Here is a 25,964-nt window from a genome sequence, read left to right as displayed (position 1 = left end):
GTGTTAGACTGAAGTAATAGCATATTTTAACAGGCAAAGTCTCAAAAAGGAAAAAAAAAAGTGGCAGCTTTCACTTCCAAGTGTTTGGGTTGGTACTTGTAAAAACTGAGATGTTTTCAGACTAACTTTCCTTCCAAAAATAAGGTGAAAATAAGCTGCATTTCTTGCCACTGCTTTGTGAGGGTCTGATAGATTCAGCCCTCTGCTCAATCCTGCTGCAGGTGACCAGGCTCAGAGAGGTCCCTCAGGGCCGGGGGGATCTGCTGCTGGCCGGGCAGGGACTGCTCGCTCTGCACAGCAGCTGTCCTCCCGTAGCATGCTGTGCACAGCAGCTGCGTGCCCCGGACCTCAGTACCCAAGTGGTCTCACCGCATGTGTCCCCTCCTCTCCCCTCCACCCCTCAACTCCTGTTCCTCATCTCCACCTCTCTCTCCTCTTCCCATTTCCCCAGCCTGCTCCGGGCATTGCCATCAGCTCAGGCTTTCCCAGCTCTCAGGACATGTATGGAGAAGAAGAACACAAGTCCTATGGGGAGTGGCTGAGGGCACTGGGGTTGTTTAGTCTGAAGAAGAGGAGGCTCAGGGGAGACCTTATTGCTCTCTGCAACTACCTGAAAGGAAGGTGTGGGGAGCTGGGGGTCGGCCTCTTCTCACAGGTAACTAGTGATAGCACTAGAAGGAATGGCCTCAAGTTGCACCAGGGGAGGTTCAGGTTGGAAATGAGGAGACATTTCTTCTCAGAAAGAGCAGTCAGGCACTGGGACAGGTTGCCCAGGGAGGTGGTGGAATCACTGTTCCTGGGGGTGTTCAAGGAAAGGTTGGATGTGGTGCTTAGGGACATGGTTTAGTGGGTGACATTGCTGGTAGGGGGATGGTTGGACCAGATGATCTTGGAGGTCTTTTCCAACGTTAATGATTCTGTGATTCTGTATTTCTATGACTGGGAGTTTTTCGCCCCAGGATGGTTCCCTTTTCACTATTTGGTCTTGGCTCTCTGTCCATATCCCTCACTCTCTGGGTGGGTGGGTGGGTGGAAGGGGGGTAACAGCAGACAGTGAGCATCACCTGAAGTAAATTTAGTGGCTCAAATACTGCATATCAGAGCAGATGATTCAATAGCACAAGTTAAGAAACATGAAGATGGCTTGGCAAGGTCTCGGAGCCCCCCAGCTTCGTGCAGCCCCACATCTTCTTCCCAAAGGTGTGACCTCCAGCTGCATGGGGACAGAACATGGCCAAGGGTGACCAGCCACTGGCCCCATGGTGTCCTGTACAGCGGAGACACCTCCGTCTGGGCTGCAAATACCTAAATTACAGGGCAGGTGGTGGGAAGAGTGCAGGAAAGAGAAGTGCTCGTCTGTGTGAGACTCCTCCACCCCAAACCACTGTCGCCCAGAACCACCATGCCTCGCCCTGCCCGCCCGCCCTAGTGGCGCACCGCGCACGCGCGCGGCGCCGCGGCCATTTCGTCGCTCGGCCGCGGCGGCGGCGCGCTCATGTGACCCTCCCGCATGGCCGTGGAGGGAGCGGCGGGCGCGTCCCCGCCCGGCGGCAGCGGCGGCAGCAGCATCGGGAGCGCGCCCGCCGCCCGCCCGTTCATCTGCTCCTTCCCCGGCTGCGACGCCGCCTTCAGCAAGGGCTGGCGGCTGGACGCGCACCTCTGCCGGCACACGGGCGCGGTGAGGAGCTGCCTCCCGGGGCTGGGCTCCCTCTGCCCGCCGCGACGGGTCCCTGGGTGCCGGGGTGTGGGATCTCGTCCCCGGTCCCGTCCCCGGTCTCGTCCCGGTGGGGTGTGTGGGCTCCGAGCCAGCCTCGTCTCTTGCAGAGGCCGTACGTCTGCGGGCACGAAGGCTGCGGGAAGGGCTTCACGAGGGAGTTCCACCGCGCTCGGCACCTCCTCACGCACACCGGTGAAAAGCCGTTTGAGTAAGGACCGGGGGCTTTTCGGGGGGGATTTGGGGGTTCTTGAGGTGGGGCGCGGGGATCCTGAGGGAGCCGGGGGGTGGCACGGGGGCGGGACTTAAGTTGCGATTATCATGTTTCCAAACATCAGAAAATGCGTGTGAGAAGGGTGCCAATGGCGTGCATCCCTCCTTCTGCAGCCTGCTGCCCCTTCTTCCACGTTGCCTTTTGTAGGTTTGGTCTCACTCGGTGGCTCAGTGGGAAGGTGGTCGAGTATGATTGTCCTGCCTGATGCAAGGGAGCCCCCCGTTAAAGGATGGACTTGATGATCTTAGAGGTCTTATCCAACCTAGATGGTTTTATGATTCTGTCTAGCACTGATCCATACAGATGCTTACAGGAGTGGGCAGATCTCTCCCTAGAAAGGAGAGGAAAAGAAAGAAAAGCAATCAATCCATATTACTTAACACTTAATAGCTGCATGCCATGGACTAAGATTTAGAAATTCCTATATGTTTTATTAAAATCCTTTCCTCTTAACATGTTTGCCAGTGGCTTTTAATGGTAACAACCTCTGGCTTTTCATGTCTTTAAAACAAATTTTTGTATTTAGGCTGTGAGTTTAAGTTGTTCTTCCTGTGTGCCTCTTGTCCAGTGATCAGCGTGTCTGCTTACTGTACCAAATTTGTGAGTGATAATAACTTAGTCTACTTGCAGGTGCACAGCTGATGGATGCAATCAGAAATTTGGAACAAAATCAAACCTAAAGAAACACATTCAACGCAAGCATGAAAATCAGCAAAAGCAATATGTGGTGAGTAATTAATTACCTTTGGTGTACTGCAAAATGAAGGCTAAACAAGCTCTTCTTAGGATATCTAGCGCGATACTTATTATTACACAGAATTTGTATGTGTTCAAGTACCGCAACTGAGATTTCAGCAAACACAGGTGGACTGGGCTGTCATTGTTTGGCCTCTAATGATAACTTAATTTCCTAAATAGTGCGACTTTGAAGGCTGTAACAAGTCTTTCAAGAAACATCAACAACTTAAAGTTCACCAGTGTCACCACACCAATGAACCTCCCTTCAAGTAGGTGAATAATTTTACTAATAAACTTTAGAATTCCATTTAAACGCTCTAGATGAAAACATGTGCCTTCTCTCAGCCTTTTCATAGATGTGGCATTTAATACCTGAAAAAACTTGGATGAACGTAGTCGTGATTGCCAGTACGTTTCTTGTGCTAGTTCTTTGCTCAGTAGTCTGCTTTGAGCAGCCATCGTGGTGCACTGTAACTTCAACTTCCCGTTTATTAGTATTTATTACAGGTTCACAGGAAAAACCAAACAAACTTAGTTTTGAATTCACGCGTTCTGAAACACAAACATAAAATATTGCGTGGTAATGAAAAATGCAGTTACCTCTGTTTTCCAGTGAAAAGTAGGAACTTGGCTAATACTGAACTGAGCAGTGGCTTAAAAAAGGTGAGAGCCTTGGACACCAGTCTGAGACACTGCATGGCAACTCCATTATTTACATCACATGTTAGTACAGATCTTCTGAAAGAATCTTGTGTTTCTTACAAGTGGAACACACTTCACAGGAGTGTTCCACTTAAGTGCAGTAGCGTGGCTGGGTCACCAGTACAAAACGCTGTTGGTACTCTGCTATTGCTCTGACTGCTGGATTTGTACAAATCTCTTCAACCTTCCACTTCCTATCTCTCTGTTTGGAGAGCCGGAGTATGAAGGATATGAAGCTTGATTCTTCAGCTAAAGCTTAATTTGCTGTATACATGGGAAGTATTATGTAAATTACAAGGGGGGAAATGGAACAAATCTCTGGGCAAGGGGAAACTTGGGTTATTTTGCACACTTTATGCCTGACTTAAAAAATGTGGATGCAGTGCAAGAAATTAAACCAGTACACTTCATACCTAGATGTAGTCATGAAGGATGCGGAAAGAGCTTTTCTACTCCAAGTAGACTAAAACGGCACGAGAAGATACATGAAGGTAATCCACTTTTTCTTCTTACTTCTATTATGTTTTAGCAAAGGAAAATGGACTTTTTCTGGTGCGGATGGTATGCGTGGACGTGTGACAGACGTGAAAGTTTTCTGGGCCTAGTGATCCAGACAGACAAAGTAAGAATATCTGTTTTGAATGGTCAGCTGGGATACAGTTGCAGGACACTGTAGCGTTCAATTGTGATGTACTTGTGGCAGGCTGAACTGAGCTCAGGATGCCTTTCAGTTATTTATTTTTCTCCTGATACGCTTCCTCGTCAATAATCCATCTCCTGGAGAGAAGATACGGACTAATGGTTAAGCCTGTTAATGGTTAAGCCTGTTTTGATCCTGTTGGTTAGGAACAATTCCCAGTTCTGCCACGAATTTCGTATGTAACCTTGGCAAAACCACACAGGCTTGCATATTTAAAGATGTTAATGTATTTATGTGAAAGGTATTTAAGTGGAATTGTCAGGAGGTGGTCATACAGGTGCTTGAGCTTATTCTGCTACACTGCAATCCATCCTTTTAGTACTCCTGTCAGCTAACTTGCTTTCCAGTGCTTGTAAAACACTGTGACTGGGAAGAATATCCAAAAAGCTACAACTTGTACTGCATTCCTTTCTTAAGACAGGGATTTGCTTACATTTCTTTGACATTTCCAGTCAAAGAACAGAATTAGCTTTCTGTGGTTCATTTAAAAGCCATCCTGTCTGTTTGATAAAATGATAGTCTCTTTATGCTTGAGTATTACTGTATGGTAAAGTTCTGTTTTTAATATGTAATACAAATATTTATATGGAAATGCATTATTACAGTTATATACTTGAATGAAAGTATACGGCTGGTGAGAAAGTAGTTTTTTTGAAGACAAGAAGAGGTAGAGCCTCATAAAGTTGTTTAAATTGGAAAAGACCTCTGGAAGTCATCTGGTCCAAATCCATGCTTGGTTAGACCAGGTTGCTCAAGGCTGCATCCAGTCAGGTTTCGAATGCCTCCAGAGGCAGGGATTCCACAGCCTCTCTGAACAACTTGCATCCGTTGCCTTCTGTCCTACCTTGCAGTATGGGAGGAGATGAGGAATATTTGCCTCTAATTTTCAAACAGTGAAGGTGGAGTTTGCCCTTGTAAAAGTGGACAGTTTGCCAGACCCTTTGTGATTGTAAACAGCTGTTGTCTCGAACAGGCTATGCATGCAAGAAAGAAAACTGCTCATATATTGGAAAAACGTGGACTGAGCTTCTGAAACATAATAAAGAAAGTCATACAGGTAATGTTACAAATGCTTCAGTAAACCAAACTTACTTTTGAAAGAATAGGAAACAAAATACTCATTTGAAAAGTAATCCTTGCTTAACTTGCCCCCTTGTCATTGTACCTAGACAAACTTGTTTACTAGCACTCTGTTGGTAAAATGATTGTTAGTCTGGCCTTGAATTGATGAAAGTGTTACTCAGTATTGCTAGCTTTGCTTTGTGATCCAGTTAATGAGGAATTGTATAATGTAGGATTTTGGATCTAGATAACTCATACTTTGTTATTCACTCCTCATCTGTTTCCTATACTTCATATGAGTTTTAGCTTAGTGGTAGAGGTTTGATTCTAGGGTTTGATTCTAAGCTCCTGCAAGAAGCTGTTAACTTACATTCTGCTTCTATGTCTCTCTCTCTCTCCCCCACCCCACCCTCAGAGCCGATAGTTTGCAGTGAGTGTTCGAAAACTTTTAAACGCAAAGACTACCTCAAACAGCATCAAAAAACACATGCTGTGGAGAGGGAAGTCTGCCGCTGCCCAAGAGAAGGATGTGGGAGAACTTACACAACTGTATTTAACCTCCAAAGCCATATCCTCTCTTTTCATGAGGAAAAAAAGCCATTCTCTTGCGATCATCCAGGCTGTGGAAAAGTGTTTGCAATGAAGGTATGTATCTTTACGCTGTCCTGATCTGAATTGCATAATCTGAAATTAAACTCTTTCTTTTTTTTCCTTTGCAACTGTAGCAGAGCCTAGCAAGGCACATGGTTGACCATGATCCTGAAAAGAGAAAGCTGAAATTAAAAGTAAGTTGTACTCTTAAAGAAATCCTCTCATCCATATCCTGCCAAGTCACAGAGGAGGGTTAACATTAAGTGTTTTAGAATGTGATTTCAAGTGGGAAAACAGGCCAGCTATCTATTTAATTTGAGGGATTCTTGATCTTTTGGAGGTTCCTTTAGAAGTAGTGCTAGCCTTTTAATTGCTTTTTCTTCTACCTCCATTGTTAGTCTTTGCACCGTAAGTATGCGAAGCTGCTAATTCTGTATTTGTTTCTGCCAGACGAAGCGTTCTCGTCCTAAGAGGAGCTTAGCCTCTCGTCTGAGCGGATACATTCCTCCTAAAACGCAGCCAGAAAAAGGTGCGGTTGTGACAGAGAGCAAGACAGTGGATAAACCCGTGGAAAATGAAATACCAACTGTTGAAATTCTGACTCTCCAGTAAAGGTTAATTGAGACAATTTTCTTTATGGAATGACCAGTGCAAAGCTCAACAAAAAAAACCACTTTATTTTAATATTAAAATTAATATTGTTTATACCTCTTCATAAAGTCACTGAGGCAACTCACTTGACTTCTGATCTTCATTTCCATCTTGGTTTACTGTACTGTTTTTCTGCTTTTCTGCCTTCTGGTATGCTTGCAACTCTTTGTCAGACATATGTCTCAAAATACAGGTACCTGTGCCTTCTTTAATAGCTTTTGGCTTGGAAAGGTAAGTGGCTTTGTCAGACACAGTCTCCAAAATCCGATCAAAAAGGATGAACTGAAAAGAAGGGGAAAAATAGGGCAAAATGCACAAACACCGGTAGAAAAACATTTCAAGCTGTTCTGTTAGTCCTGGTTTGAGCAGTTAACTATGAGCTGAGAGTTCAGTTTGATAAATTTAAATTTTTTGATTTAAGGAAAACCAAAATCTGGACTGTCAGGAAGTGTTCTGTTACCTCCCGTATCCAGTTCTTACACATGATGCCCTTTCTCTGTAAATTCAACTTCCTACAAAAAAGTTTTGTTCCTTTCGAATGAAGTGGCATCTCATTTTTTTACCAGCAATTTACTGGAGAGAATCAACAAAGAAACCCCAATTCACTGCACACGTTAAAAGAAAAAAAAGTCTTCGGAAAAAAGCCATTTGTGCAAGTGACAAGTCTGAAGGCCCTGCAGTTATACTACTAAATTGCCATTCCAATAGCTTTGAACACAGCAATGGAAAACTAACCTTAGCCACAGGATGCACATCTGAGCCTTAAAAAGAGCAGTTAGGTTATTGAAATAATCCAGCTAAAATACAATATATTAAAAACCTTACTGCAAAATATCTCAGTATGTGTGCTGGCTTAAGGCATAGATGGGAGAATTTTACCAGCCCAGTTAATAAGGTAGTGCCGCAAAGAAATAAGAACTACTTAAACTGCTGTCAAGACCAGCATTACCCTGGCGTTCTTAACAAAGCGTAGTATTAGAATAGACTATATGGGAGTGCAGTGGTTGAACAGATGTAGCAACCACTGCTTTCATGGGACCTAGACCTTCACTTATTTTAGCAGTGAACAATATGTTAGAAGAAGAAGGTAGTCCTGTAGAGGGGAAGCTAATACCAGTACACCTACTTAATAAAATTGACCGTCCACTTACCATGTCTGTATTGCTGTCTTCTGCTTGGCGGATGGTAACTTTAACGTGGTACTTCTTTTCAATCCAGTGTGCTATCTGCTTGGTCTTGGTCTCCAAGTCGTTCTTAGCAATAGCTGAAGAAAAGGATAACTCCTTCTGAACTAGCCCTGTTTAAAACAGAACTAAGATTGTGTTGGCATAGCATATGACAAACCTGTATTGCTCTTTCAACAACCTATGGTGTTTTGCTTAACTCCCTTCCCCGTGTTGATTTCTCATAGAGTATCCAGTCTAATTGTGTCAAAATTCACCCTTGGTGGCGGTGGCTAAATTCATCTCTCACACTCACTGCTGTAACAGGAAGACCGGCTGCATGTTTGGGGCACGTAGGAATGTCTCTTCAGGGTCAGAACATTCAAGTGTTTTTATTTCTACTGCAATTTTGTTCGTACCACCCACAATGCAGGCCTAACAGACAAATAGGTAAGCACTGGATCTGGACTTTTAAGACAGTGTACAAATTCCTATAGTTTGCTCGTGATGTAGCTGAATGTGAAAGCCTTAAAACTGGGCACCTATTCATCTCAAGCCCATTTTCTTAGGTGGTAAAGTACAATATTAAAGTGGAAGTACAAGACCTTGTAATACATTTAAACAGGTTGGTCTCTTCCTCCTTAAGGATTCTTCAAAGTAGCTACTATGTGAATAATCTTTTTGTATCTTATGGAGCAGAAAAAATCACTACCACAATAATACTCTCTAAAACGATACCCAAAGCACAGGTACCCTCCTTAACCTGAGGGTAACAAAAGACAATAAATACATGGTCAGATGCCTTTTTTAAAACTTTCTTCCCGAACTCAGTTTGTTAAACTGCTGGAGCAGACAAACCCAAGACAAAAAAGCTTCCAAAATGTTCAATACTGGAAAAGTTGTTCTCATATTCTGTAAAAGAATTTTCTCCTAGTAGCTCTAGTAGCAGCAGGCCAGGAAGAGAAAGTTTCATGATTACTGGTGGTGAAACTAAATTTGTGTATCTGGTGCACATAGTTTGTAAAAACTAACATTTATGCCTTAATAAATGAACAGAAATTCAGTGAGTCTTACAAAACCAGAATCTAGTTGTATTAAATAAAAATAGTTATTAAAAAAAAAAAAAAAACAGCTGATGCCAAAATAGTAAATCCTGAGAAGGCAATAGAAGGCTTCTCTGGAGAAGACTAATCCAAAATTTTATTTTCACTAGTGCAAATCCTTAATAGCATGGACTGCAGTGACATTGCTTTGGATTTACACAGATGCAAGTAAGAGGATTTAGTCTGCTGAAACCACTTTTAGTACAGCATTTTTCAGTGTTCATTGTTGTAACGTTAACAATGTATGTACCTGTTTTTGAACTTGCTTTTTTCTTCTCTGCACGCTTAAGCTGCTCTTCATGAATCTGCTGCCCAGTCATTAGCCTGTATACAGGAGGTTCGACATTCTCACGAAGCAGAACTAGTTTCAGGTTGTGCTGATCCATAAGTCTGAGTGCATCTGCTCGGTGCATATTTCCTAAGCTCTCTCCATCCTGGTTGATGATGTGCAAAATCCGATAGGGAATTCTTCGCCCAACACTTCCAAACGCTGTTTTCCGTTTTGGTTCTCTGCGAGATTTTTCAGCTGTACAAAACGGTTGAGCAAGTCCAAACACAGTTGTCTTTCCAGGGTCAGGTACCACCATGCAGAACGGAGAAAAGATTCCCTTTTGTGTTGTCTGTGTCAGGAGAGTACCAAAGAATCTTTTTGCATATCCCTTCTCATTTCTGGTTGCTTGACATAGAAGTTTCGTCACACAAAAGGTAGTCATTCTGAGGAAGCAGGGAAGAAGAAAAAACAAGTTAACTTCATCAGTCAGATTCTTCTACTTGTCATTAGACCTAACTCCACTAAACTCCCATCCATTAAACCACTCTTTGAAAAAGGTGTATAGCATCGTTACACAGAACAAGCAATCAACAGTAGTTTTACAATAACAAAGGGGGATTTAAACCAGAGAGAAAATGTGACAATGGAACGGAATGTGTAGAATTGATGTTATATTTAGTATTTTAACATTTGAGCTTGAATATCAACTTCGAAGACTCCAGAACTTCTAGTTCCTTTCCCCTCTGACACAGCTCTTGTCTGTGTAGAGAAATTTGCTAATGGTTACAAGGGAGAGTTCTTTGTCAAATAAAAAGGCTTGTCACACTTCTTCATGTATTTTCAGTCCAGATTGTTTTCATGAAATATGCAATGCTAGGACTTCCTTTTGCTTCTTTGGAAAATACTGTTCAAGCCACATTGCTTCAGCCTCACCCTAATCACTCAGCCTTCCCAACATCTATTGCCTGACTCTGCTGCTGTGTTTAAGGGTTTGGAACTTCAAAATGTCATTTTATCAGGCATTTAAAGTATCGATTGCCTTTTCCATTTTCCACAAACATTAAATTTGGTGTGGCGTAATCCTGTTTATAATGAGCTGAGCTGATTTTTTCCAGTTAACAAAACTAGATTTCTCACATACAAATACATGCACCTAAACAGCATGAATTGTTTGGGAAGTGCAATATACTGTTGACATTTCACCAGCACCATCTAGTGAAAACACTGATACTGAGATTTTTCTTCTTGAATGATGTTGAAAAAAGCTTTCAGGAAAGAGGGAAAAATAAAAGCACAAGGAAGACTGCAATACATGGGACAGAAAATAACCAACAAATTCATATGCCTAGAATCCCTATAGGCAAATTAAAATTTAAATGAATTTTTACAGGCATCTATCCTGGCACAGTATTAATGAAGTTGTATGCTTTCAAAACAAGCCTCAAAATAGACCAGTGCTTGAAATTTGAAAACTAGTGAAATTGTTCTTTAGACATGTCTTCCGTTATCCTTTTTTCCCATTCCTGCCTGATTCTTGAAATCTCCCTGGCAATCTTGGTGCACCTGACTGTTACTCTCATTTTGTTCCAAACCTCAGAAGTCATCTGCTCTCTAACAGCTGCAAAAACTTTAGATGCAAAGAGCAAACTGGAGTATGATCTGCAGGTTTGGTATTCCATGGTTAAAATGCAGCAAGTACAGAGAAGGCCGAAGATGATACAGGAACAAGAGCATGTCTTGCCTGGTAAGCTGGGAAGAGCATGACTTCTTTTGCCTAGGAAGGAATATGACTGCACTCTGTGAGCATACCTACAGATGTATAACATTGTGTAAATGTGTTTCCATGTGCATAGATATAAATATGTCTGCACACCCATATCTATGGAAAGATGCAAACAATCAGAAAGCATATGGAACTACTTAAAAGTATAAGCACTGTTTGGAATAGGAACAACTAAAATGACCTGCCTGGGAACAAACTTAGCCTAAAAATGGGGAAATTCTGCATCCTGGAACAGACTTCCAATTTTAGCAGCAGGGACAAAGCCAATACAAACTGCCCAAAGCCCCATCCAGCCTGGCCTTGAACACCTCCAGGGATGGGGCATCCACAGCTTCTCTGGGCAGCCTGTGCCAGGGCCTCACCAACCCCTAAGGGAATAATTTCTTGCTTATACCTAATCTAACCTTCCCTTTTAGTTTAAAGCCATTCCCCCTTGTCCTACCACTACACCCACCGACAGCAACCCTGCCCAGCTTTCCTGCAGCCCCCTTCGGGTACTGTCAGGCTGCTCCATGGTCCCAATTATTAACATGATTTCACAAAGCACTGCAGGCTGTCAGAGGAGCGGCATCACTTGGGTGCATTACAAAAAGCAATAAATCCCATTTACCCCGCGACCCAAGGCTTCGGCCCCAGTCACCAGCCGCCCCTACGGCCGGGCAGCAGCCGTGTAGCTCCGGGAGCCGCCGGCTCCGCTCTGCTGGCCGCCTGCCCTTGCCTTTCTTCCCCGTCGTTACGTGCTGCCGTTGAGATCCGCCAAACCCCTGCCGAGAAGGGCGCTTTCTGGGGAGAAAACGGCGCTTTTTGGGGAAAACGGCACCGGCTGTGCCCGGTGCGCGGTACCCGGTATCCGAAGCCCGGTGCCAGCCCCACGGTCACCCCTTACCTGGCGGCCCGGCCCGCCGGGACCCCGGGGGTCACCTCCCCCCTTCCCGTCACCCTTCCTCCTCCTCCTCTTCCTCTTCCTCTTCCTCCACCCTCCACGCGTGCGCCTGCCCGCCCCCTCCACACCCACCCCGCACCCGTGTGGGTTCGAGCCTGCAGAAAGCGGCCCTGAAGGGGGCCCCGCCGCCCTGCCTGCCCGCAGGAAATTTTTTTTTTTTTTTTTTTTTTTTTTTTTCAGTTTGTGCCTTGGTTGGAAAAGCCCTCCAATATCATCTGGTCCAGCCATCCCCCTACCAGCAATGTCACCCACTAAACCATGTCCCTAAGCACCACGTCCAACCTTTCCTTGAACACCCCCAGGGACGGTGACGCCACCACCTCCCTGGGCAACCCGTCCCAGTGCCCGACTGCTCTTTCTGAGAAGAAATGTCTCCTCATTTCCAACCTGAACCTCCCCTGGCACAACTTGAGGCCATTCCCTCTAGTCCTATCACTAGTTATCTGTGAGAAGAGGCCGACCCCCAGCTCCCCACACCTTCCTTTCAGGTACCTGTAGAGAGCAATAAGGTGTGAGAAGGGGCTGGCAGTTGTGTACAAAACCATAAAACTTCACTAAAGGAGTTCAAAATCAGAAAATCACATTACCATATTCTCATTAAAACACCTTGTCTGCAGTAATGGCCATGGAAACCTGCCATTAACCAAGTTACCTGCATAGGTGGTAGTTGGTGTTAACAGCTGGGCTGAGACCTGTCGGTTTGCTTGTACTGTGCAAATGGTTCCTGCTTTTTCCATCCGTTAGTTCAGTTCTTGATTTTGTTCAGACTTTATGCCTTTACGATTGTGAGCATTTTGGGAACAGGGATTGCTATCCAGTATAGCAGCAGAGCATCTAACAAAAACAGATCCTGGTTTGATGCTCTTGAAACAAATAATTGAAATTATATAATATCCAGTTGTGGAGAGTGTAAAATTCCACAATAAGGAGGGAAAAAAGAAAGTTTTATGTGGCTCTTTTGTTGGTCTGGAAATCAAGTGTGGTATTTGAATGACCGTGAGGGGAAGTTTTGGCAGATCCGAATCCTGGAGATACTATTTTTCATCTTCAGACTCTACAATATGCCTTGGAGGGGAGCTGTTCGGAGGCCTGGGCTGCAGTTAGCTCCTGTTGCCTCTCTGAGAACCGTCCCCACAAGACAGATAATTTTCAGCAATGTTAGTAGGAGCAATAAAGTTAATAATCCTCCTCACTGTGATAAAAACTACCTGCATGATGGCAAGATATTTCAGAGCAGAGTATTTGCATTCCTCCTCTCTGCCCTTTATTTAATTCTGTTAAGTTTAAGCTTGGTGTTTGTTTTACTTCATGCCTTTCTAATTAAATTTAGTCTGCCAAGAAATAGTGCAGCCTTCTCATGCTGTTTGTTCTCAATTAACTTGATCTTTCTAGGGGCTCATTGTACTCGCTCTCCTTGTCCTTTGTCTCGTCTGTTTACCCTGTAATAGTCCAGGGGCTGTGTTTTATACAGTGCCTATCACAGTTGGGACTGCAGTCTTAATTATCTGAAAGACACTATCAGAATAAGTTCATTAAATAATAACTTTCTTCTTTCTATTTTGTCTGATGCACATCATCCTCTGCCTACCCCAACAAGATTCTTAGTCATTTATTTACTTGTGGATTTTTTTTTTCCTTCTTAAATCTGCATCTGGCTTTTTTTTTTTTTTTTTTTTTCCATTTGACATTTAGTTTCCCAAGCTAGTTAGCAAAGTCACTTTAATTTCTTTTGTGCCAAATCAAGGCCTGTTCTGCTCGTCCTCATGCCAAACCACAGATAATTCATGCCACAGAGAATTCAAAGTGGAAGTGTATGAGAAGGAGGAAGGGTGGTGGAGGGAGGGATTGCTTGCCCTTGTACATGAACAGCACCAGCACAGGTGTTATCAACATGCTCTTGCAACACTCACGATGCTACCGGGAAGCTTCCTTCATACCCACAACTGATTTCTCGGGGACTGAGGGTTTGACTGTCCCCTGAGGATGTGGGAAACTGGTTCCAGTCCTTCAGTCTTTTGGGTGGGTCTGGCCCTGTTGCCATTTGCTCAGCGTACGGTTAGCTGTTAGTGATGGCCAGCAGTGAGAATGCCCTTAACTGAATGGCAGTGCTCACCTGGACACTCAAGGCTCTGGTACTTATTTCCATTGAAACTCCATCGTTCATTTTGGGAAGGAAGCAGTGAGCTGCTGGAGCACCGTGCGTCTGCAGGGGGCTCATACCTGCTGGCTCTGAGCAGAGGATGGATCTTGCAGTGGCACACAGTGAGCATCTTGCTGCTTTCTAGACCGGAGCTTTTGTTCTCAATACTTTGTCCAAAACATTTCAAGTGCCAAACAAGATCATCAGGAATTTATGACTGATATTGCTAGTTTTATGCAAAGCCTGGGGCTCTTGATCATGGAGCAGTTCCAGAGGGTGGGACAGCAGTTTTTCCAAAGCTGTATTACTAAATCTGTGATTAGCCTCTTGCACAGCTGTGCCTGCCAAAATACCATGCATTTGCACCCTGCGCACCTCTGTTTTCCTGTTTTTCTGCATAATTCCCTCCTCCGCAGAGCATTTTGGTGGGAAAGCTTTGGGAAACTCCGAGAAGGTGTCTTTCTTCTCCTCTGTCCTGCTCTCCAGCATCAGCCTGCATAGCTTGTCTCCACCTTCCTGCTTCACTACAACCACGACCACATGGCTCTGCAGCCCTGTTTTGCAGAGGGGCTGTACCTGCTCCTGTGTGCTCCTTAGTATATATTTTCCTGTTAGTGTTCACAGAAGACTTTCTCACATAGCTTAGATGAAAAACTCCCTTTTTCTGAGCTGAGCCCTGCCTTATGCTGCAGAACACGTTGGAGTAAATGCATATTTAAAGGACACAGAAATTCTGGGTAAGTCGCAGGTACAGATTCCTGGGTTCTGCAGGAGCTCATTTACTCCTTTTTCATGCCCAGCTTTTGAAAGCTGCTTAATACGCACACTTCTCTATTTTGATTCTTACAAGAGACAGCAAAAAATTAAAGCAAAACCAAAAATTGTGTAGAATCATAAATGGTCACTGCTAACTGAGCCCTGTGCAGGATAGCCGAAAGAGCTAAAATTTTGTTTGGTAGAAATCCGCCTCTGTTATGTGAATTAAAATAAATCTTTTGAAGATGCGTGCTCTGACATTAAATTGCTAAGACTGATTAACTGAAGCCAGGCAAGGAACTGTTTTTTTTTTCTCCCTGAAAAGGAAGGCTGACTGAATTTATTAAAATGGTAATCATAAAGCAAGCCTGGGTGTCCCTGTGGCGAGATACAATTAAAGTTAAAACTTCCCAGTGTAGCAAGTTTTTTAAATGCCTAGTTTTACATCTTGACTGTAGGGAGAGGAGTTTCCACTGTACATCTAAGACATTGTTCTGCAGCCTTTGCAAGTTGCTGGGTTCAGCTGCGAAGATTTTAAAAGCTGCTTTTGTTGGCAGCCTAGGACACATCCGTGACCTTATTAAAGTGGAAGTGAAAGCTCTTTTTTTTTTTTTTTTTTTTTGCAACAGTAAATCTACTAATTTTACAGTCAGTTGAACAGCAATAGATTAATTTGTTTAAAGTCTGCATTCACAAAGAAAACGTGAACTTCGCTGCCTTGAATACCCGAAACTACAGTGCGATATTTAAAGGGTAGAAACTATTACAACTTGCCCTAGAATGGTCCAAGCAGTTCCCTGTCACCTGCTTCTCAGCACAGGTGCTGACCTCCCCGTCTATTCTATCCCTCCTGACAGACTAGCAGCGAGGCTGGGTCTTTGTGTGCAACAGAGAGCGCTTTTCCAAGGACTGGGCCAGTTTTCTTCAGCAACCACAGGAAGCAGAATAAAGAAAAGGTTAAGGGCCACTGCAAGGGTCAGAATGGGTTAAATTTAGTTAACATCAGAGGTTATAGCTTTTAACAAGAGCATGAAGGAAACTTATTCGAAGATGCAATTTGTTTCTTCTTTGTCAACCATTATTTTTTTTTACTCTATTGATGGTGACAGCTTAACAAAGTTTTTATATGCCCGGGTTTTCATCCTTTAGAGGATAAAGAACTGTGATGCAAAAAAGAGATGCAGGTGGAAGACTTTATAAAGCCTCCATGATTTTCAAATTGAGGGTTGAAAGTAGGCTCCCTGCCTGGCTAAGTCAAAAATAATTTGTAAATGTTAAAAAAATGCACATTACGGACAGAGGAGCTGCTGCTGCTTTTTTTTTTTTTTTTTTCTTCGATGTAACTTGCCAAGAGTTGCTTTATCAGAAGCACTACAATGGACTAGTTTTGTATTTTTTTTTTCCCCAAGGTAATCTTGTTTTCTTTTTTATCTCCCTCTAAAGATGATAAAAGTCAAATGCCCTTTAGAACAGTCTTGATCATCTCCCTTCAAGATATTTTAGTGTATAGCACATCATAATAGTTCTTTGAGTTCTGTGGGTGTTTTTTTTCTACAATTTAGTAAACAAGCACAAACTACAAAATGCACTTGGTGGATAGCTCCATCAGGAAGTCCTCGTTCAGCTTCTTGGAATACAAGGAGGAGGAAAGTTGAAATCTTTCTGAAAACTGTGGAAGAAAAATAGAAAGAATAAATGCAGTAGGGTGTTTCACATGTTTATACATAATAGCTTATCTTCGGCCAATCTAACTTTTCTTCAAAATTAATTCATAAGATCAATTTTTTGTAAGATCATAAGATCATTCAATCTTTTCATAAGATTCATAATTCATAAGATCAATTTTTTGTTTTATCTTGCTACAAAGTACTGACATCTGAAGACAGAATATAATTAAATCTGATAAGAATTCTTAAGTACAAACTATGCATTTTTCTTTTTCTTTTCTTTGTAATATGTTAGTCTAAATGAAAACAGCTTATGTGATCATCATATCTGCCTGTCCATCTGTTTTTTCTACAATTTCACTCTGTACAATTTTAATCTCTTGGACAATTCTGCCCAGTTTGCTGAAGAGATGGTGGCCCCTCAGAGCTACTGTACACTTATTATAAGTATAAATATACATTTCTAACAAGTTTTGTGAAAATTGGTGATTAAACAGAGGAAAGACCCTCAAACTAACATCTTATTCTGGCAAGAAACTTCATCCTGTTGACCAGGCGGAGTGTGTATATGGACTGCCCAGTTATCCCACACAGCTCTGCAGAATTATTTAGGCTGGAAGGGCCCTCTGGATGTCACCTGGTCCAACCTAGCTCTCGTCAGATCAACCACAGTCCAAGAGTGTCCCTTGCCTTGCTGGCTGGCCAGAAGGCTGTGTAGGGGATGTGAAGGGATGAGAGAGTGCTGCAGTGGGGGATTTAGAGATAGGAGAAGAAACTGCTGGAACCAGGACATTTCAAGGACAAGGGAGAGGGGACATGCTAGGGGATATCGATATTTTTTACGTTGATGTTCAATATCGTGTGGTTTATTGTAAGAGATAGGAGGAACAGTGGGAATTGTTACAGTGGGAACTGAGAGACAACATTCAGGGTAGGCTGAATTCTTCTGGAGAACGTCTGTTCAGCTCACAGACACTAGTATTTATATTAGCATGACACCAGTGGGTGGTGCTTTGTCCCAAAGGAGGACTTCAGAGGCATGCTGTAGAGACTACCAAAGGAATAGGGAAGAAGAGAATAAGGGGAATAGGGGCCTTCTCTGTCCCCAAAGCTGGGGGTGAGGACAAGATCTGGCTCAGATGGCTGAGGCCTGTGTACCTTCTCTCTTTGGTCCACCCATGAACAAGGCCAGCCTCCACTGAGGAGGTGACTTCCTCATGACCTGCCTGCAGCAAACAAAACAAAACAAAACAAAGCAAAATGAAAAAAGCAAAACAAAAACAAACAAACAAACAAACAAAACGAACAAGAAAAGGTATTACTTGCAACAACCTAGACAAACCGGCCTGGAAAAACACACAAACTCCCACTTACTATTCTGCTCATGAGCTGCGGCCCAAACTCAGCTGTGAGCAGAATAAGAACATCTTTTTAAAAATGTAAAAATGCCATTTTTTTTTTCTTCTGAGGTGCTCCTCCAGGCTTTAAAGCAATAATTTCAAAAGCTGCATGAAAACAGCAGGCATCAGATGGCCCAGGGTGAGAGGAAGCTTGGAGAGGAGAACTACAAAGAAAGTTGTGTGGATGAAGGCTGCAGACACACCGAAGCAAGGCTATTTGCTCATTGCGAGTCACCAATCGTGGCTTTTTATTAATGCTGGAGCAGCAGGGAGGAAGAGTTAGAGTGGCCCAAAGAGCTCTGATCCATACGGCCTAAATTTCCCCTACATGCTTTGCCTCGTGTTCTTGTTGGCTGGGTGACACTTGGCTTGGGGGCGAGGGGACATGAGCTTTGGTTGCGGTTCTGCCACTGCTGTGGCCTGTGGACTTGGATAAACCATTTCATCTCCGTGCTGCTCCTCTCATCTTTTCACCCACTTAAAACCTCTTTGTTGCAGGGTCTTTCCCTAATTACATGTCTGCACCATGCCGAGCACAATGGAGCTGTGCTCTCAGGTTAGGTGCTGCTATAATCTAAACGAACAATAAAGAAATACTGCACTGAGCACTTCACCAGGGCTCTCCTGTTATCTCAGGGCTGGCAGCCTTAATAAAATAAAAGTCCTTCAAAAGATTGAGGGTTCTTGCCTGATGCTCAATTGCTTGCTTTTTGCGTAGCATCTGGAACATGGAAAAGTATCAATTATGATAACTGGCTTGTCAGAAAATTATGATTTACAGTATTTTATTCTTTCTGAATTATTGGTACCAAGTTTTTCTTCCCAAAATCTCACTGGTAGCTTCAACACTTCACTGTGCATGATCTTCTGTCAAACTGAATTCTAAAACAACATGCAGCTTTATATCTTACTCATTTTGATATGTTTTCCTTAACTTTGCTCTTTTGTGTAGGTGCAATTTGTGCATCTGAAATTAGGGACAAAGCCTCCTTCTGAATTCATTGTGCATAGTGCGGATGCTCCTCTAACAGGTCCAAGATGTCAGCATCTTAATAAAATAAAATAAAATAAATAAAATAAAATAAAATAAAATAAAATAACTATATCCTAGGGGGAAAAAAAAAAGTTGACATCCTTCAACAACAAAGCATTCATACCAATCCACACTTTCCTTTACATCTCCTGTTCCAACCAGAATTCAGACTGGATTCTTCTAGGAGATACATATGGAAAACTCATCATCCAGAGTTTTGCATTTCACCCGTTCCTACAATTCTCTGTCTTTTGTCTTTATATCGGATTTGCCCTCAGCAGGCATATACAACAAACCTCTCACAGCTAGGCCAAATCTCAGTGTCCTGTGTAAATTGAGTGTTCCCACACTTTGTACTTTGGTGACTTCCAGAACCTACAGTGTGCTATCAAATGCTTGTTTAATTCCAATAGTCTTTCTTCCCCTTCCCTTCTGTCCTCACTCCACATGCTCTAGAGTTATAGGAATAAGTTTTTAGCTCCAGGAGGGACAGCTGTCTGAGAGAATTTACTACTTTGTGATAGAAGTGTAGAATCACAGCTTAAGTCAGGTTGGAATGGACCTCAGGGGGTCATCTACTCCAATGGCATATCCAGAATTTTGCATTATGACCTCAACTTGGATGAAAAACCCTTATTTTCCTGTGAATAACTTCAGAAATCAGCAGGACTTTAATGATTTTCAGGTTCTGCTCTTTTACATTCTGATGCAGGATTGGGGTTTTTATGTTTACATTTTCTTCAAGCAATTATAGTCCTAACAAGCTCAGTCCATTTGAAATTCAGAGAACTATTACATATTCGAGTGGCAGTCTAAGAATTTATTTGTTAGTAATTTTAAAACACTATAATTGTGCTGAGACATCTTTACATTCTAAGCAATTTTTGTATTTATTTGGATTTATATACCAGTTATATTTACATGGTATCAGACCATAAGTTATTTACGTAAGTTAAACACAGATGCTGGAACCACAAGAAATGAATCATTTTATTTTTTTTTTTTCTATCAAGGGCAGCAGGAGGTAATTGTTTTTGATGAGAAATTCAGAAACCAGCTCTGCATGAACACACAGAATTCTACTCAGAAATGGACTGAATTATTCCCACATTCACTACGATCAGGTAACTCACAAGTCTAAGTAGTATTAGAGAGACTGAATAGAATTTTTTCATACTGCAAAAGCTCAGATGCATTCATTATATCTAAGATTGTCAAAAAGTGTTCTGCAAAATGTTCTAATGAGAACTTTGGTAAGTATTACTGAACATAACACCATCTTAAAAAAAAAATTACTAATCTGCAGCTCTGTAGTGTTTTTCCATGTTCAAAGCAGTATGAAATTTGTGTCTGATCCTAACAAGTAAGGCAGTTAGCATACCTGCAGGAACTCAAGCTTCTTGTTTGTCTACTTGTTTAGAAGGAAATAGAACAACAGAGGTGGAATAATTTTTTAACATCCGAATCTCATACTTATTCATCTTTTGTACGTATTGGTTGCAATATGTTTTAACGTGCTATTGGAAAAGATAAGAGTTATTGTTAGCTGTTTCATGTCTGTGTGAAAACGAAGTGGAAAAATTGCAGTATCTCTTATTAAAAGGCCAAAAAAGGGGAAAAAAATAAAAGTAGGCCTAAAACCAGGCCAGTTTGTGCTTTATTTAGTAGTTATTTTTCCATTAGCTCACCCTGTTTTTGTAAACTTTGAAGAGGAATGTTGTGTTATAACAGTAACATTTGCTTTGCTTTTACAGTTACATGTGTGGGTAATGAAAAACAACTGTACTTTGTAAGCTTGAAATATAATTAACTGATGCTCTAAAAGGTAAATGGTTTGTTCTAATTATGTCTAAAAACATTCATAAGCCAAGCAAAGTGTTGTATGTAGAGCAACTCTAAAAAATATCTAAGTATATAGAGGCAATCCCACGGTTTCCTTCTATTATTTTTATAGGTATTTATTGTAGACCCTTTGGAAAATTTTCGTTTTAATGAAAATTGAATTTTGGAAAAAATGTAGCATTTCACTGAAGCCAAAAGCTTTACTGTGGGATCTTGGCTCAAGAGGAGGGAAAGGCAGGTCCAAGTCTTCTCTGCATTAACTTCATATCAAAATTTGTCATCTCACATCACTCCAGATCCTAGTTTTCCACATTCCCATACAGGCCTCCCCAGCCTTTTATAAACTGACCACAGGACAGACAAATCTGGATATTTTCAATGAAATTAAGTTATTAGCTTTTCATTGGCAGTTGAGATATTTTTTGCTTAGTGAACAAAGATACTGATATTTCCCTTGGCTTTTTAAAATGAGTTCATCAACTTTTAGGCCTGAATGCTTGTACCTGGACATGCCCTGAGGTGATGGCTACCATCATTGCCCTCTCCAGGCTGGGTTTTCTAGGCACAGTGCATTTCACAAAGTGCACAAATTACTGATGTTAGTAAGCTGTGCCTCAGAAGTTAAGCTGAGCCCAGGAAAGGATCCTGGTGAGCATTCAGGCTGCCATACCCTGTTTGAAACGTGCTTTGCTTGGAACCCCGCTCACTGGGATGAGAGGGGCAGAATATTCCACAGGCAGAAGACATCCTCTCAGAAACAATGAAAAGCTGTTCAGCTTTAAATGGAGGCTTTCCACAAGAACACTTTCAGTGGAAAACATCTGGACAAAGCTGTAAATAATGAGCACTGCTCAAGTTAGCCAGTTAAAAGGGCAGAACAGCACCGTTCATTTGCCAGGTAAAGCCCTTACCTTTGTTGAAGCATCTATGGGTTGGAAATGCCTCCTTTACACTGAACAAGTCTTTGGGTGGTGGTAGATCAGTCGCTAAAATTGCATAATGCCATTTGCATAATCACTCCCGTACCAGTAACTACCTGATAACTCTGCAGGTGCAGTGGTAGTTTTGTGGAATGCAGAAAAGAGGAATTACAGAACCTGCTTTTCCTCCCCTCTTGGCTCCCCGTTGATATGGAAGGGTCCTGTTATCTGGGGCAGGCACGCGGGGATGTGCACTTCAACAACGGGTTACGGGCCACGTTCATTATGTGCAAATTTGACAGAGCATTAATCTGCTAGGCATTAACATAATATCAATTGGTGCGTCAGGGTGATTCTCATCTGATCTAAAACATTCCCCATGTAAGCAAAACAGTTGAGCCACAGGGAGAAATGATGAGCTCATCCATTCTGGATCTAACCATATCAAAATCAGCAAATACGAACCAGAGCTGAACAACACCTCATGATGTCTGTAAAAACCAGTGCCTCACAGGCAGTTTATTCATTTAAATAACCAAATTAAACAAGATAGTCCTAAATGCATCTTACTTAACTTGATTATTTAAATAAGCAGCCATCTGCTATGAGTGACAGAAATGAAGTTTTTCTTTAAATTTTTCTCCTTTTCATTTTTAACATCAGAACTGCTTCACATCCTGTGCCTATTTCATGTTACGTCTCTGCTAGAGTATCTTTATGAGGGGACTGGGGGCAGAAGTTAATAGAAATTACAATACAAATACAATCTCAACTCTCAGTCTCCCCAACTTGATACTAATCAGATAAAGGGAGCATTAGCATCCCTATTTATACAATTATTTTAGCCAGAGGAGAATCCATTTGTTGCTAGAGGAATACAGCTGAAATCTATCAAAATTAACAGGCAAGGAAGGATATGATAAAAAAAAAAAAAGTAAAAACCTTAGCAAGTTGAAATAACCCATTTTTTTATTTGAGGTCGTTAAAAGTATTTTTGTCTTTTTGAGCAGGGAACACTTTTCATTATTCTTCGTTAAATAGAGGATGCCTTCGGGATTACAAAGCATTACTTAAGGTCTGATTCTGAAGGCGTGTGTGTGTAAGAGCTGCTCTACACATGGGGACTGTCCTACTGACTTTGAAAGGATAAAAGGCTGCAGAAAAGTTATATATGCAGTAGAGTACCAAAGAATTGGGGCTGTGGATGTGATCGCTGTTAAGTATCTGTGTACTGTTGCTTGGAGCTTTGGATAATTATAGTTACAAGGCTTGTACTAGAGTAGAATTAGTAGGAGCAAATCACATTTAATTGAGATGTGATGTTTTTCACAATGACCTTGTGTAGAGTCTCTCACTTACAAAATGTGTCCTGTGCTCTGCAGTATCTGGAGAAGAGAGGACCCTTGGTTTTGAGACTGGTGTAATACATCTGCCCAAGTAGATGCTCGGCTGAGGGTAATTGTACGTGCTGGCAAGGTGACTCAGTGAGGAGCTAAGATTCCTGGATTTACCTCCTCCTACCCTAAGATATCTAAAAGTAATTTCATTTTTCTGTGCTGCCATTTCCCCTCCCACCTGTTATTTTGCCGGGGTGGCCAGCAGGCTCCCTGTGGAGCTTTCTCCGTGTTTCACTCAATGTTCATTCAGTGATGTTGGTCCTTGGGCTTTGGTTATGGTGGTGTAAAAAAGGACTGTCCATCAACGGAGCCTCAGGCACTGGCTGAGCAGCTGCTTCCGACCTATGGGATGCACAAGGAAAGTGTGTTAACATAAACCTCAATGCAAAAGGCTCAAGTTAATGAAGTTTATTGGGTTGGCATGTCAAAAGCTTATCGCATTCACCCTGGCCCACCTCACTGAAGAAACGGGGCAGGTCAAGATAACTCTGTGCATCCAAACCCTCCTGTCCAGCCAAGGTCTGTAGATGCTGCTGTCATACAAGCTAGTAAGAAAATATCCTGAGTAAAGAAAGAGTAGAAAAGGAATTGAGCAGTGTTGCTATACAAATGCATTTTTCTTTTACTAGGTCAAAATATACCTAGCATCACATAATTACATAGGTAGCAGCATGCAGCTGTGGCTATTATAACTTCTATCAGCTTCAGATTTCTGTCATATTTCAAATATATTTTTCCGCCAGCAATCAAAGACCCAATATGGGAGAAAAATAACATGGCAAATTTATCTCAGTACAAAGTTATTCTGACTTTGTCTAATTGATTTAATGTAAATGTAAGAATATTATATCTTTTATTATGTTAAAATAACCTTTCCTCGTTCCCAACCCTCACATACACACACCTTTAGTACTGCTAGTTGTAGTAATTAGCTCAATGTGCTAATGAGAGTTTCCAGGGAAAATGCTGACAGGATTAATTAATGGGTGAATTTCGCTTTAATAAATGTATAGGCAATTTTCTAAATGCAGATGGCACAGTCCACCCGGATAGGGGCTCTGCCTAGAGCTACTTAATATGGTAAGTGTCTGGGGAAAGTGGTTAATTTGTAAAATGCTTCATGATACTGATTAGAAGAGAAATAATGCTTATGTTTGCTTCCCAATGCATTATTCATTTCTCGACAATTTGAAAATGTGGCGTCCTTTTATATGCTCACCGTTCCTAGCCCTGTCCATTGAATCACGAGGCAGGAACGAACGCACGGTGCCATTAGAGCAGGTCCACACGTGTGCGCCCCGCACGCCTGGCTCCTTCCATTTATTGTGTGTCATGAAAGTGAAGGATAGCAGCAGGACCCTCGCTTCGGTTGTAACACAAGCTAAGGAGCATGACATTAAAACGCTGGGTCGCAAGCACCCATCCTGCCCTTGCATGTAGGATCCAAGCAGCGCAGCTGGGCTGGAGAAGGAGGGCTCTGCCGTGCTGGGCTGGGCCATGTCACTGACTCTTGAGGTAGTCAGGGTCTTGCAGTTCTGGAAAAGTGAAATGTTTGCTATTTTCTTCAAGTTAGACATCATAACACTATGGCTGGACTCAAAGCATTCACATAGGATGCATGAGAACTAGTGTACATCAGCAGCTCCTCCATAGCGCCATAGCTCCTCCAGCAGCTTACCAACCCAAGCTCCTCCATAAACATGGCATTTAATATTTTTTTTCTCATGCCACATTCCCAATATTAATACAAGGACAGGAGGAAAAAAAAAAAAAGTTCTTACATGTGAAAAAAATTCAGGATTTTGCAATTTAGTTCCCTTCTGACAGAGTGATGTGAACTGTGGATTACATTTTTAACCCTGCCTTTCTTTTTGCACACAGATGCCATTCTTTGAAAATATGCTTACACGCTCGTGCATCTTCTCTTCCTGAAAGCTCAAGCCAGCTGTCAGCGGCCCAACACCAGGGACCGGTGGTGTGTGGAGCATCAGCTCCAGCTGGGGACCTGAAAGCAGAGACCTGTGCTCGGCATCTGTGGCAGCGATCCTAAAAGGAGGTGATGGGCATGTGAGTGGGTCTTAGGACAGTCTTCAGAGAGACTGGCAGTGGCTAGTGGTGGGTGAACACTGGATGAACAGAGCAAGTAGAGCTGTTCTTCCTTGTTGTACTCTTCTGGCTTGGGAATAGTGTTTGTGTGCATTCTTGCACATGTTTACATTTATATTTCCATTCCTGTTTATGTGCTCATGCTTAAACATGATTTTCCATTTTTCCCATTGGAAAAATGCCCACATTTCCAATGCAACCTTAAGCTGGAGGTTGCATTACCCTCTTTGTTTTTAACTTGATTTTTTTTAATGTTGTTTGTATCTAGTCCCTACTTGAGCTCACCTGTGCCTTTGTATCTCTCATACACTGTGGAAGTCGTTATCACAAGATAAGTAAAAAAAGTACCTTTCTGTTTCATTTAAAACTTACGCACAGCTAACTGGTCTTTGAGAAATAGCAAATAACCATTCTTTTTTGTTGTTGTTGTTTTCTAAATGCCGTTCATAATTTAACAGTTCACTGTATTCCCCTTCAATCTTTCTTTCTGCAAAGTTCAGTGTCCTCGTTTTTGCAGTTACTTCCCCTAAAAAGTCTCTCCATTCCTTTACTCCCCTCCCCTCACTGTTTGTCAGCTCTAGCACATGCTTTCAAGACAGGGGACCAGAACTGTGTACAGTATTCAAGGTTTGAGTACATCTGTATTATGGCATAATGGTGTTTTCTATTTTGCTCTCTGTTCTTTTCCTAATAACTCCTGACATCCTATTTACCTTCTTGACCACCACTGAGTAATGAGCTGGTATTTCAGAGAGCTATTCAAAGATCTCTTCCCTAGTGATAATAGCTAATTTAGAGCCCATCACCGAGCATACATAGTTAGGATTGTTTCCCCCATGCACATTACTTAGCATTTATCAACGTTGAATTTCATCTTCCATTTTATCCTCAAAGTCACTCCAACAGCCTAAAATCCTCCTGCAGCTCCTCAGAGCCAGTTGTCATTGTTACTCCCCGACAATTTCGCAGCATCAGCAAACTTTTTCACCCCACTATTCGCCCCTCGTC

At 42.3% G+C, this 25,964-nt stretch overlaps 2 protein-coding genes across 4 annotated transcripts; one reads left to right on the top strand and one right to left on the bottom strand.

Moving 5' to 3' along the window:
* Positions 1–1,441: 1,441 nt before the first annotated feature.
* Positions 1,442–9,795, top strand: GTF3A (general transcription factor IIIA). 2 transcript variants are annotated; one of them, XM_040543918.1, is made up of 10 exons: positions 1,459–1,678; positions 1,825–1,925; positions 2,619–2,715; positions 2,907–2,995; positions 3,846–3,919; positions 5,102–5,185; positions 5,606–5,835; positions 5,916–5,975; positions 6,232–6,395; positions 7,844–9,795. In XM_040543918.1, the coding sequence occupies exons 1-9, from the start codon at positions 1,511–1,513 to the stop codon at positions 6,391–6,393; spliced, it is 1,065 nt and encodes a 354-aa protein (XP_040399852.1). In that variant the 5' UTR covers positions 1,459–1,510; the 3' UTR covers positions 6,394–6,395; positions 7,844–9,795. The 2 variants fall into 2 exon arrangements, with proteins under 2 accessions (XP_040399853.1, XP_040399852.1); XM_040543919.1 differs by lacking the exon at positions 7,844–9,795 and having other exon boundaries at positions 1,442–1,678; positions 6,232–6,517.
* MTIF3 (mitochondrial translational initiation factor 3) lies at positions 6,439–11,737 on the bottom strand. Of its 2 annotated transcripts, none has more exons than XM_040543920.1 (4): positions 11,639–11,737; positions 8,949–9,412; positions 7,584–7,729; positions 6,439–6,714 (listed from the first exon to the last, which is right to left on the bottom strand). In XM_040543920.1, the coding sequence occupies exons 2-4, from the start codon at positions 9,409–9,411 to the stop codon at positions 6,502–6,504; spliced, it is 822 nt and encodes a 273-aa protein (XP_040399854.1). In that variant the 5' UTR covers position 9,412; positions 11,639–11,737; the 3' UTR covers positions 6,439–6,501. The 2 variants fall into 2 exon arrangements, with proteins under 2 accessions (XP_040399854.1, XP_040399855.1); XM_040543921.1 differs by having other exon boundaries at positions 11,363–11,716.
* Between the last annotated feature and the right edge of the window lie 14,227 nt (positions 11,738–25,964).

This window comes from Cygnus olor, chromosome 1 (assembly GCF_009769625.2).
Source record: "Cygnus olor isolate bCygOlo1 chromosome 1, bCygOlo1.pri.v2, whole genome shotgun sequence".
Classification (NCBI taxonomy): Eukaryota; Metazoa; Chordata; class Aves; order Anseriformes; family Anatidae; genus Cygnus; species Cygnus olor.
Note: the sequence above shows the minus strand (reverse complement) of the source record. Positions and strands in the feature narration are given on the sequence as shown.

Coding starts and splice junctions, on each gene's coding strand:
- GTF3A (XM_040543918.1), top strand. CDS start 1,511: ATGGCCGTGGAGGGAGCGGCGGGCGCGTCCCCGCCCGGCGGCAGCGGC. Junction 2,716..2,906: donor ATCAGCAAAAGCAATATGTG/GTGAGTAATTAA, acceptor TTTCCTAAATAG/TGCGACTTTGAAGGCTGTAA. Junction 5,186..5,605: donor TAATAAAGAAAGTCATACAG/GTAATGTTACAA, acceptor CCCCACCCTCAG/AGCCGATAGTTTGCAGTGAG.
- MTIF3 (XM_040543920.1), bottom strand. CDS start 9,411: ATGACTACCTTTTGTGTGACGAAACTTCTATGTCAAGCAACCAGAAAT. Junction 7,730..8,948: donor AAAAGCAAGTTCAAAAACAG/GTACATACATTG, acceptor TGTTTTAAACAG/GGCTAGTTCAGAAGGAGTTA. Junction 6,715..7,583: donor AAGACAGCAATACAGACATG/GTAAGTGGACGG, acceptor CCTTCTTTTCAG/TTCATCCTTTTTGATCGGAT.